The sequence below is a fragment of the Spermophilus citellus genome, assembly GCF_964194105.1.
Source record: "Spermophilus citellus genome assembly, chromosome: 3".
In the NCBI taxonomy this organism is placed as follows: Eukaryota; Metazoa; Chordata; class Mammalia; order Rodentia; family Sciuridae; genus Spermophilus; species Spermophilus citellus.
The window spans coordinates 137410961-137424596 of NC_138184.1; the positions used below are offsets into that span (position 1 = coordinate 137410961).

Consider the following 13636-nt stretch of genomic DNA (forward strand, 5'->3'; position numbering starts at 1 on the left):
ATTTATTAAACTAGGGAACCTTTCAGTCTGATACAGGCATATACAAAACATTGAGGGCTAATGTTATACCTAGTGGTCAAAGACTAAATGATTTTGTTCAAAATAAGGAAAAATCATGGATGTCTACTCTTACCACTGTGAGTTCAAATTTGTATGGGCACTTTTAGCTATTGCAATAAGCCAAGAAAATTAAATAAAATCCATCATGATTGGAAAATAAACAAGCAAAATTATCTCTGTTCACACAGAATTTTTTTTATCTGTTATTTATGTAGAAAATGAAAACCTATAAAAAAGCTACTCGAGTAAATAGGTGTGTTTAGTAAGGTCACAGGATACAGGATCAACATGCAAAAAAATAACATACCTATTATCAGTGAACAATTAGAAATCAAAATAAAAAGTAATATTTACTAAAATATGTTTAGAGATAAATCTGGCAACAGACATGCAAGACATATTTAAAACTACAAAACATTGCCGGCTGTGTCAGGTAGCACACACCTGTAATCCCAGTGGCTTGGGAGGCATCAGTGCCGCAGTCCGGCTGCAGCAAAATAACTGGGGAGTGACGAGGAACTTGTGTAGATCGATATAGCAGGAGTGGGAGCCGTTTATTGTAGGACAGGAGGGGTATATATACAATCCACACAGCTTATCTTAATTAACATAAACTAGATACAGCAGTCAACCAATAAGGAATCTCCACACTTAATGGCTCGCTGGCATTACTTCACAAACCACTCCCCCTGGCAAAATGCCAGACACCATCTTGACTTGTTTATAGACCCTAACGCATCAGCAGGAGGATTGCAAGTTCAAAGCTGGCATCAACAACTTATCGAGGTCCTAAGCAATTTAGTGAGACCTTGTCTTTAAATAAAATACAAAAAAGAGTTTCAATGTGGCTCAGTGGTTAAATGCCTCTGGGTTCAATCTCTGATACCAAAACAAAACAAAGCAAAAACCAAAGCACTGCTGAGAGAAACTAAAGAAGACTTAAATAAAAGAAAGGACATATTGGTGCATGGGTTGAAAGACTTAATATGTCAGTTCTTCATAAATTGTTCTACAGATTTAACACAATTCTGATCAAAATCCCAGTAGGCTTTTTAAAAGAAATGAATAAAGTGTAATACTGAAATTCACATTATAATACAAAGGGAATAGAATAACAAAAACAACTTTGAAAAAAATACTAGCTAATTTCAAGACTTTATTTGAGCTATAGTAATCAGGACAGTGTGGTTTTGCTATCAAGATCACGCACAGATCAAAAGAACAGAATGGAAGTAGACTCATCCCCTATTCTAGCTGAGAAACTACCTTTTTCATCTGTGCACATACATGAGCTTTCTAGAACACCAAATGCACTATGAATTAGATAGTATTTTTCCCACAGGTAAAGTATGTATATCTATGTGTAATCATAAGGTTACATTTTGAAAAGTTAGTATGACATTTATTCATTTTTCTTATTCCTCCAATATGAAATTTACTACCAATATAAAATTTTAAATCCTCTTTTGGTCATTTGGTGGTTAATTTAGTGTTGATCATTAGTTCACAGATATACCTAAAATATATGCTGTGCAAACTTATGTGCTATTAGTATTCATTTTTGGCAAAGAACTTAACTTGGCTAAAATCTTGATAGATTTTTTTTTGAATAGCAGCAGATCAATTGCCCAGTACCAAAAATAATTTTTGTTTTTAAAGTTAACCTCATTCTTTGATTCACAGACTGGAAGATAATCTACAAAGACAATGTACCAGTTTTTCTAGGGGCTTACTGCCATTGATGTCTCCTTCACAGTTTTTCTGTAATTTTCAGTCTTAAAGCAATAAGGATCTCAAAGTGTGCATTACCCAAACTATCCATATTGTCATGTACTATCATCAATTGTTTGATCTGTTAGTGAACAATAAGTCTTTTTTATGATCAATTATTTTGGATTTTTTGGCAACATTTTGTCAGATGTTGAATCAGTGCCGTTTGGATCATTTGAGTATTTTGTATTCATTGTCAGTGAAATCATTAGAAAATGCTCCACAGATTCTCTTCTGTCACAAAATTTTTCACATCATTAAATTCCATATTCCTGTAGTCAGGTATCATGGTTCCTTGTTCACCTCTTTATCCTTCGTCTTATAGGGTTTCAAGAGATTGCTCTCATCCTATAGTTTTATGTGCTTGCATTTATGGACTTGAGTTTATGTTTGAGGAGTCACTCTACAACAGAATACATGAACACATTTCACATGTTGTTTCCCTGAAGTGGTTTCCTTTTGACTGAGAAAACAGATTTACTGACTAGTGAATTATCCTTAAGACCCCCTTGTATCTCTGAGTTCTTAACTTCGTAGTGAACTCATTACATATTACTTTGTAACCTAGGGAAAGTGTGGAGAGCCTGATCCAGAAGCATTCCTATGCCCGCTCACCCATCCGTACCTATGGAGGAGAAGAGGATGTCCTGGGGGATGAGACTCAGACAACCCAAAATCGAGGTAAGATAGCTTTGGGGGTTGTGGAGCCAGTGGGAGCTAGAGTTCCTAAAGGAGAATGAAGGTAGGTACTTGATGAGACAGCCTGTCCCCAAGGTACACACTGTCAGGAAAGGATTTCAGGGCCTTCTCAGGAGGGGACAGCCCCTTATGATCTTATGATCTCCACATGTATTATTGTCCAAGTTCTAAGTGATTACACTGCCTAAAGTTACTGTTTTCTAGTAAAAGGACACTGAGCCTTTGACTTAGGGGTCAGGAGGTACTTGTCTGTAATTTAGTACCAAAGAGCTGTTGAACCTTGGGGGCAGTTTACTTGTCTTTCTGAACTTCAGCTATATAATCTGAAAATGAAGGAATATATCTGTTCTGCGTACATTAGGTAAGTCTTATTAGGATCAAAGACAGAAGTGGAAAACACTTTTAAAAGAGGATTGTCCTGTGAAGGGTATCACGTAAAAGTGATGACCCCAGTGGTGAGAGGAAGAATAAGCCTAGTTTCCCTGTCTCAGGGAGGAGCCCCTACACTTGAGGAAGGAAGTCCTGAGAAGAGGCCAAAGGTGGGCTGGGGATGTGGCTCAAGCGGTAGCGCGCTTGCCTGGCATGCGTGCGGCCTGGGTTCGATCCTCAGCACCACATACGAACAAGGATGTTGTGTCCGCCGATAACTAAAAAATAAATATTAAAAAAAAAAAAAGAAGAGGCCAAAGGTGCTCTATCCCGGGAACTGGAGCGTCATTTTTTTTTTTTTGTCCATGCTATAGAAGATATCATCAGAGAAAATATAGAATATTTCTTATTACTTAACCATGCAAACTGCTAATGCAGCCAGAAAATTTAATGTCAATACTTGTTTAAACTTTTAGGTGCTGCAGTATAGGACAGTTTATTCTTTTAGATTTTCATAAGTGGCTTTGGAAGTTATATAGCTTTGTTGAGACTTAGACATCCATAAGGAGTCTTTTTTATGGAGATGCTGCAAAAGTTAGAACACAGATATTTGGAGCCCCAGGAAATCAGTTCATCACCTTCAGGCAAGCTATTGTGTTTTGGTCATTCTGTGGGAATATGCAGGCCATTTAGTGAGTTAAGTCTTTTTTCAGTTAGTAAATTCTTTCTTCCATGCAGGATTTAAATAATATCTTCATATCTAAAAAGGTAGATTTGGCCTATGACAAATCTCATGTGCAGTTGTCTTTTCAAATCATAGATCTATTAAATATTTTTGAAAATAAATAGAACTTTACAGATAATGCCATTCTAGTCTAATGAGTGTTTTTTTTTTTTTTTTTTCCTCATAGGGTCAGCCTTTACAACATCTGACAATTTGTCTCTCAGCTCCTGGGTATCATCATCTTCTAGTTTTCCTGGATTTCAGCACCCACAGTCTCTGACTGCTCTTGGCACCAGCACAGCATCCATAGCAACACCCATTCCTCACCCCATACAGGGTTCTCTGCCACCATATAGTCGGCTGGGGATGCCTCTTACCCCATCAGCCATTGCGAGCTCCATGCAAGGGAGTGGTCCAACGTTCCCTTCATTCCACATGCCACGGTACCATCACTACTTTCAGCAGGGGCCCTATGCTGCCATCCAGGGACTACGCCACTCCTCTGCTGTGATGACACCATTTGTATGACTCTTCTAAAAAGGGGAGAATTTAGATCCAGAATGTGCAAATGGGTATGGAAATATAGGCAGGGTTGGGTGGGTGGGATGGCGGGTATTGGAGCAGGGGCTCTCCAAGATACATGGGACCTATTAAAGAGGAGAGCTGGACTCACAATAAAATCTAATGCTAAGGAAATGCACCATGGACCAGGATTCATCTGTAGTTGGGAGAATATCTCTTAGAGAACTTAAGTTGGGAACCTGTCTTAGGTTCAGGAGAGAATCAACATAAAGTTCTTAGCCAGCCTAAATCTTGCAACTAATAGGATATTAATTTACCCAGAAAGCTTAATAATATAAGGCAGATGAATGTTAAGGTGCTTTACTCCTTAGTTAAAAATGCTGTGTCAATGCAGTAATGTATAAAATCAGTGTGTATAGGTTTTCTTTCTGCTTTCCACAGTTAAAAGAATCTTCAAAGAGGCAATACTATATAGCATACTGACCATATGACTAACTTAAGTCAGTTTCTCCCTGTAGAAAGTGGGAACCAATAGAGAAATATCTGTAGTGCTGTAGCTTAAGCATGTTTAGTTTTTTGTATTTAGTTTGCTGGGGAAGGAGCTGAGATAATGCTAATGCATCCTGTTGTGTGGATGAATATGTGTAGTAAGCCTTCACAAAGCTCTTTTTGCAATATTGAAGGGCCAGTACTTGACAAGCTCAGTCTTTAGTCTTCTTTATTTCTAATTCTCTTTCTTACAACAACTTGTTGGTTTTGAAGCAAGGGCCTCTCTAGATTAAGGACTGATTTTTTTTTTTTTTCTGGGCTGCATTCTAAATACACTACTGATTTACCACTGAGGAACCCTCCAAAGCCTATGCATGATGATATGTGAGGCTTTATTTCACTTACAGCTTAAATAAAAAGATGGTTGTTCTGTTCTGAAAGGAATTTTTCTACCAAGGGAGCCAAAGGCCCCTTCATTTTCACTTCAGCTTTTGGGAGACTTTATGGATGTTAAAATGCACTGGGCCCATATTCTTATTTTTGATAAATCTGCTTTGTTGCTGCTGCCACTGATTGACAGGGTTTGAGAATGACCATTCTAAATGCTTGGGTAGCCATGATTTAGTGTGCTCATGTGTAGTAATGTGCCCATGTATCTGACTTACCTTTTTTCCTTACTGTGTTACATTTGGAGACTCTTACCATTTTCTCACTCCTTAATATGAAATTGCATATTAACTTGCTGACAGAAACATTGGTAGTTCTTATAAGTCCATTAGAGCTTCATCCACTTTATTTTCAACTTTCGCTATCTTCTTAAGCCTTTCTTTAATGTGTATAATAGTAATTAGTTATATTTTAATTCTATATTATTTTTGAGCATCATATATCTTAGCATTTACAGTCTGGGTAACCACATTTGGTATTTAGCAACAGTTCATTTTCCTAATAATAAAGATTTAATGAAGTTAATAGTCTTTCAACTCAAGGTATAATGCATTCCAGCTACAGGATGTAAACTGTCTTCTTAGCCAATTTCCTCAAAACTCTAATTTAATATCTATATGTAATTTTCATTCTATTCTGTTCTTACTGCAAAAGTATTGAATCTATTATGAGAGATGGGAAATATTGTTACTGACAGTAGAAGTGTATTTGGGGGGTAAATGCAATATACTTATCACATCAGACTTCCGTAGATTTTATTTGGTTGTTTAACGTTAGACTTCTACACATCAAATGCCTTTCTTGGGCATGTTCAGCCCATGAAACAAGGCATCTTGACATAGTCTGACCATGAGATGCCAATTTTGGATTTTACACTTGCCATTTTTCACTGAATCCTAAAGTCTACTTACAAAGGAGCACGCACTCTGTTAACAAAGCATTTCAAAGCCCTATGGCATATACTGTAGGTTAATTTCTAACTTCTTGCATGTTATGCTGTAGCATCTTTAGGTAGTTTACTTTCAGAGTACAGATGTGCAATTCTTTAAACAAAGCAGTTATGACTAATGTTTAGATAGAGGCTTAATGTTTAATAGTTGGCATATTGCCAGTATTCCTTTGAATACAGAGTGCTGTTTCCTAAAGCAGGAATAACAAAAGATGCTATTTTACACAATGATGCCACTTAATTACTCCTTGGCTTAAGTGAATCTGTGTCTAAATTTCCTTTTCAAAGAGAATTAGAGGATTATTTACTATTTGAAAGTTCTCCCAATAGCAAGTAGGCTTATGTGTTTTTTTGTGAAATGTAGTTGTATACCATTATTTCCTAACTCATAACTTTGTTTTGTAATTAAGCAATATGAGACTAAAACTAGGGTAGACTGCTTAAAGAAAAGCAAAGCAGGCTCTGGAAAAATGATCCCTGAAATTCTACATGGGATATATTTTTAAGCATTGGTCTTACCTGAACTAGAGAGAAAAAGCACAAGAGAAGCAGATTGCAAGCAAATCAGTCACTCTAGTCATGGGAACCAAGAGGTAAACATTAACCCCACCTGTGTCATTCCAAATGATTCTGTTGTCAATTCTTATTGACCCCTGGGGAGCTTAGTATTTAAAATTCCAAATCTATTCTACCTTAGGTGATTGCAAGAACTATATATTTAATGGGAAAGCCAACCAAATGATAACAACCAGGAGTTAACATTTGTAATAAATTCTTGTTTTTTCCTCTAAGTATATTACAGTATCAAAAAGCATAGCAAATGTGCAGTGCTGTTAAAAAGAGTTCCTGTCTGTCAGATCCAATTGGTGGAACTGTAAGGAATCAAATCAGTTTATAACTTAGTAGGCTCTGCATTTGAGATTTGTTTTTAAAACAATTGTCAATAATTTTAAGTTCAGTTATTCTTTCTACTTATTTAGTAAATCTCTTCCCTCCTCTGCCTACCTTTAGCAGTACAAGCAATAAATATATCCATCTTGTGTCTAACATATCACAAATTTTTAGGTAACAGGTCTCCATTAACAATTTTGTATTGCATTGCTGGTCACTTCAAGTTTATACCAATGGTATCTTTCCGGGAGGGCCTATCACCATTTCTGATAGTTGGGCACTGAGTGCATGATATTATAAAGCTTCCTGATAATGCCATATTATCTAGCAAGCACCCTTGTGTAGGGCTAAGCTGCAGGCAGTACAGTGACTTCTGGGGCATTCCAAGATCTCTCCTCTTCCACCTTTATCCACACTTCTGTCATTTTGTTTCTTTAGCCACAAACATCTCCTAAACAAAAAGGAAAAGGAAACCCTCTAAAAGCCCAGGAAATAAATGTGAAGTATCTTCATCTCATACTGCTTATGAATTTTTCGGAAAGACGTCAGGATATTTATTCCATTTCTATGTTTCACATTAGCTTTTCACACTGTCTTGCTTATATAAAGCCCGGTTATACTGAGAACGAGCACCTTCAAATAAAATGGATGGAATGACTTTATACCCCATTAAATATACAGACAAGGTTAATCATGACTTAGTAACTAAAGCTCCAGAAATTCAGTTATGCAATATATAGGGAAACATCACAAGAAAACGAACACTTTATTCTATCTTCCACTAATTTAAGTGAGTAAAATTGTTTTCATTATGAAATGGATAGAGAATTGATAATTATTAAAACAAGAAGATGCTCTAGCCTAAATCTAGACAGAAGATTTTCAACTTGCTCCTCTAGTGAGTGGTGCCTGAGAGGAGTTTTGTATAAATTTTTATATTATGTTAGAATTAAAGGATTCTTTTTTCTGTAAACAAGCAAATGTTACAGATTTAAAACTTTAGAAAATCATAAAACTCTTCCTTCATTACTTCCTCATTCATTCCATTTATAAAATATCCTAGTTCTTATTTTTCTTCAGCATGCTTAAATATAGAAAAGTTCATTTATAAATATTTGATGGGCAAGTAATCCAAAAATATTTTCCAGCCTTCTTTCTGTTTCTCTCTCAAATAATTTCAATCCCCTCTCCCCTCTAAACAAAGTAGAAGGTAATAACTTTTCATTGTTTCAAGTAATAAGTAAATAACATTTTTGTGAAATAGTATATCTGGACAAAAAATACAATTTGTTGTATTTTACTTCTGGTACATTAACATATTGTATTTAGTTATTTTTTTTAATTTCCAAAACCTAAAAGAAGTTCTTTTATTTCCTAAAGAGTAAAATTAGATATGCCTCTTTAGACTATCACAGTTTCATGGTTTGCTGTGTCTTCGTTTGCTTACTGAACTGTGTGAGAACCATCACTGTAATGAAGTGTGTGTGTTCAGGGTGGGAGGGAAGGGCTTGGGAAATGTTCTATGGAAAAAAGGAAATTATACGCGTAATACTATGAAGTAACATCTAATGAAGTTCTTTTTAAGTGCAATATATTTATTTCTGCTAGAAATGTATTATCAACCTTATGTAATATTTGAAGCAGTACATGTTATTTGTAAACAGCTTAAAATTATATATTACCCCAAATTGTACAGAAGTACAAATGTGTGGATATCAGTTTCTTTCATTAAAAATGGTGTGGTTTTGATATATACGCACACATTTACATCTCTCATTATCTTACACACTGTAACTTTTGGTACCTTTTTCCTCACCTGAAAGAAAGATTGACACCATGTGGTCACAGCTGGCCTCTCCTAGACCAGACACAGCACGGGCTTATAACACAGTATTGTAGCATGGTTTTTAATTACATTTGAATGACATCAGCAAAAGCATTACTCGTATACCCCACCGTTTCCCATTTTTCTACGCCTAGTCCCCTTCTGTTTATCTTATATAATGTACCCTCAGAATCCTGTGATTTTTGCACCTCTTGTACTGAATGGTCCTGAAGACCACATAAAACTTAAAGAATTCCTACCTGTCATTCCAGCCATGAGTACTTGGATGTGCTATAATGATATTACACAAAGCAGGTTGACCTGAAATAAGATTAGTCAAATTCAAAGTCCTAATCCTCCTTCCACATGACAGTCCTTCAAAATATGTGGCATTATCAGACCTTCTGCTTTCAAGTTTGCTCTTACCCTTAAATTTTTGTTCATGTTGAACAACAATCTTTTAAAAATCATTTAGTTAGAAAAATTTCAAGTTTTAAGAAAAGTTGCAAGAATGGTATAACAAAATTCTGTACATCCTTAACCCAGATTCACCTGTTGCTACCTTTAGCACTATTTGCTTTATCTTGTGCACACTGTGTACACACACACACACACAGTGCACAGCTAAGTAATATATAGAGCTTGCTCTCTGAATCATTATGGATTAAGTTGAACATATGCCCCATTGTGTCTAAATAATTCAGAGTATATTTAAAAAATAAAGATTTCATTAAATAACCACAGGACTGTTAGCAATTTCAGAAGATTTAACAATGACACAACACTTTAATCTAGCTTCTGTATTTGTTTTGACAAATATGTACTCATGATTCGAAATATCAATATGTACTCAGTTTTGTCAAATGACCAGTAGTGTCTTTTGTAGCACATTATTTCTAACAGAATAGATCCACTTGGTCTTTTATGACCAAAGGATTCTTATTTTTCAATAATTTATTATTATACTTAATTATTCTGATGCTCAAATTTTCCAGTTTTGCCATCTGACAAAAATGAGTACATATTGTTATTTTTAATTCCAAAGCATTCCCAGTAGGGTCCTTTTTACCTTTGACACATTGCATCTTTATCTGGCCTCTTCCATGGTATGTACCCTGGATCCCAACAATGTCAACATATTTGTTAAATTATATAACAAATTTTATATTTTTCACTCATACTATCTATCAAAAACAAGCCGACTGAAAAGGAGTCAGGGCCTGTGCAGTGAAGCACACCTGTAATCCCAGTGACTCAGGAGGCTGAGGCAGATGGATTGCAAGTTCAAGGCCAGCCTTAGCAACTTACAGAGGCCCTAAGCAACTTAGAAGACCCTGCCTCAAAAAAAAATAATAAGGGCTGGGGATGTGGCTCAGTGGTTAAGCACTCTTGGGTTAAATATACAGTACAAAACAAAACAAAACAAGGTAGGATATATTTGCTGTTGTTTCCCTGATATTCAACTTAAGAGTATTGTCACAGACACATTCAGGACTTAGGTGAGGGTCCTTCTTGCCCTCCTTGCAGCACAGCTGAGTTTATTTTTCAGTTTTCTTTTTGTTTAAATGGATTTTTCTTCCCATACTTATTGTTTTAAAAATATACAAAAAATTAACAAGCTTCTAACAACAACAAAAAATAACTCATATAATTAATGATTAGCAAGGTTGTAGTATAAGGTTAATATTTAAAAAGTCGATTGTTTTCCTCTATGCCAGAAATGAACAATTGGAATTTGAAGTAAAAGCAAAACACCATTTATATCAGCACTAAACAAGTGAAAAATAAAAACGTGATATAAATAAACAAAATATGTTCAAGGTCTGTGTGAGAAAAAGTACAAAATGCTGAAGAAAGAAGTCAAAGAAAAGCTAAATAAATGGAGAGATACTGGAGATACTGCATGTTATGATTAGGAAGACTCAATATTGTGAAGATGTCACTTTTTCCCAATTTGTAGTTTCAGCATAGTACTGATAAAAATCCCAGCAGGTTAATTGTGGCTATAAAATAAGCTTCTAAAGTTTATGTGGAAAGGCTAAAGACCCAGGATAGCCAACTCAATATTGAACCAAGTCAGAGAACTGGCAGAGGTCAACTTGAAAGCTTACTACAAAATTAGAGTAATAAAGACAGGGTGTACTGGTAAGAGAAAAGACAGATTGGGGGACAGAAGAGGGAACTCAGAAATAGACTCACATGTATAAAATTAATGGATCTTTGACAAAGGAACAAAGGCAATTCAGTGGAGGAGCTGTAATATTTTCAACAATGATAGTGGAACAATTGAATATCTACATCAAAATAATAAACCTAAACATAGACCTTACACCTTTTCAAAAATTAACTCAACATGAGGCATACTCCTAAATGTAAAATGCAAAAATATAAAACTTTTAAAAGATAACAAAATCTAAGTAACATTTTTTTAGATGTAACACTGAAAGCATGTTAATTATTGATTTAAAAAAAGTTAATGGACTACATCAAAATTAAAAACTTCCATGCTGTGAAAGTCTCTATTAAGAGAATGAAAAGACTAGTCATAGAGTAGGAGAAAATATTTTCAAAATACATATCTGATAAAGCAACCTAATTAAAATAAAGGCAAAGATCTAACTGAACAGGCATCTCCCCTATGAAGGTATACACATGGAAAATAACCATATGAATCCCAGCACTGCAAAAAGAAAAGGAATAACGTTCAGTTACAACATTAATGAACCTTGCAATTAGGTGAATTATATCAACAAAAAAGGAAGGAAGCCAATCAACAAGACTACAGTGTTACAGGATTCCATTTATATGCATTGTCCATAATAAGAAAATTTATAGAGATAAAAATATTAGTAGTTACCTAGGGCTCACTGAGAGTGGGAGAGGTGAGTTAGTAGGTGAAGTGATTGTAATTGGTATGAGATTTCTTCTGGGAGTGATAAAAATGTTCTAAAATTGAATGTTGTGTCTGACATAACTATGAATATACTAAAAATCATTATCTGTATACATTAAATAGACTAATTACATATTATGTGAATTATATCAATAAAACATTACTTAAACATTAAAGAAATAACATCATGCAATGAGGGAATTGTAAATTAAAACATGAGATACTACTCCACTTCTATTAGAATGGCTAAAATCCCAAACACTAGCAACACCATCCTGTTGATGAACAACATGAACTCTCACTAATGGCAAGCAGCATTGCAAACTGTATAGCCATTTTACAACACAAGTGTATCAGTTTCTTGCAAAATTAACATAGTATTATCATGTGATCCAGCCATTGTGCTCTTAGATATTCACCCAAATGATTTGAAATTTTATGTCCCACAAAAATCTGCACATGAATATTTATAGCAGATTTATTCATAATTGCCCAAATGTGGAAACAACTAAGGATGTTCTTCAACAGGTAAATGGATGATCAGATGTACATCCATTATCCTTCCATCAGAATATTATTTAGTAATAAAAAGAAACACTATAACTCAATGGTAGAGTGCTTGCCCAGCATGCATGAGACCCTAGGTTTGACCCCTAGTACCACAAGAAAGAGGGGAGGACTATCAATCTGAGAAAAGATTTGAAGGAATCTTAAATGCATATTGTTAAAGAAAAAAATCATTCTGAAGGGATCACACACTATAAAATGCCAACTATAAAACATTCGGGAAGAAAACAAAATTATTGAGACTATAAAAACATCCATGGTTTCCAGGTTTGGAAGGAGAGAGGGAGGAATAAATGAATGGGGAGCACAGGAGTTTGGGGAGGCAGTGAAACAATTCTGTCCTGATACCTTAATGGAAAATACAGGAAAATCATGCATTTATAAAACAGTACAACTTAAAGGATAAAATACAATGTAAACTATGAACTTTAATAATGCATCAATATCGGTTCATTAAATGTACTGCACTAATGTAAGATGTTAATAATAAAAATTATGTATAAGAGTAGAGGAAAGGGAATCTATTGGAACTGTATTTTGCACATTTTTTTCTTTAAATCTAAAATTGCTCTGAAAAAATAAAGTCTATTAGTAAAATAACAATGACAACAAAGTATTACTTTGTACCCACAGCGATGGCTACAATCATTAATTGTGTATAATAACAGGTGTTGGTAAGGATTTGGAAAAATTGGACCACTGCCTCAACATTGGTTATTGGGAATGTAAGATGGTGCAGCCACATTGGAAACACAGTTACAATATGACCCAACAATTCCACGCCTAGGTACATACCTAAGATAAGTTAAAATACATGTCAAAACATATAAGAATGCCCATAGTGTTATAATTCACAATAGGCAAAAATGGGAAAAATTCAAATGTCCATTAGCTAATCAATATATAAATGAAACATGGTACATCTGTAAAATAGAATAAATGAAAGGTTAAAGCATGGATCAACCTTGAAAACATCATGTTCAGAGAATGAAGCCAGTTACAAAGGGCAACATATTATACGACCTCACTTATACGAAATGTCCTGCTTGTCAGAGACTGGAAGGAAGGAGAAATGGAAATAAGTACTAATGGATATGAGATTTCTTTCAGGAATAGTAAAAATGTGGAATAAAATAATGGTGATGTTTGCATAACTTTGTGAATCTAATAAAATCTCTCAATCACACACTTTAAAGGGGGTGAGTTTTATGGTATGTGAATTATATGTCACAAAGTTCTTATTTAAAACTTTGAAAAAAAAGGAAAAAGAAAAATACAACCCAGAAAATCTTTTATTTCAATTCTATAGGTAGCTCAACATGTCAATCTTGAAGATTTCCAGGGAAGTTAAATTTTGTATACTTATAAGAGTGGGCTGCCAGAATCTTCTCTCTGCCTCAACTTCTGTTATCTGTAAAAAGAAGCATTTAT

The 13636-nt window shown here is 34.8% G+C and overlaps 1 protein-coding gene across 1 annotated transcript in view; it reads left to right on the plus strand.

Moving 5' to 3' along the window:
• TBX20 (T-box transcription factor 20) overlaps positions 1-4150 on the plus strand; it is a gene marked incomplete at both ends in the record, with an annotated part of 47184 nt that extends 43034 nt beyond the window's left edge. Inside the window, 2 exons of the mRNA XM_081286475.1 lie at positions 2399-2511; positions 3810-4150. Coding sequence (XP_081142601.1) covers positions 2399-2511; positions 3810-4150 — 454 coding nt within the window. The remainder of the gene's footprint in view (positions 1-2398; positions 2512-3809) is intronic.
• Between the last annotated feature and the right edge of the window lie 9486 nt (positions 4151-13636).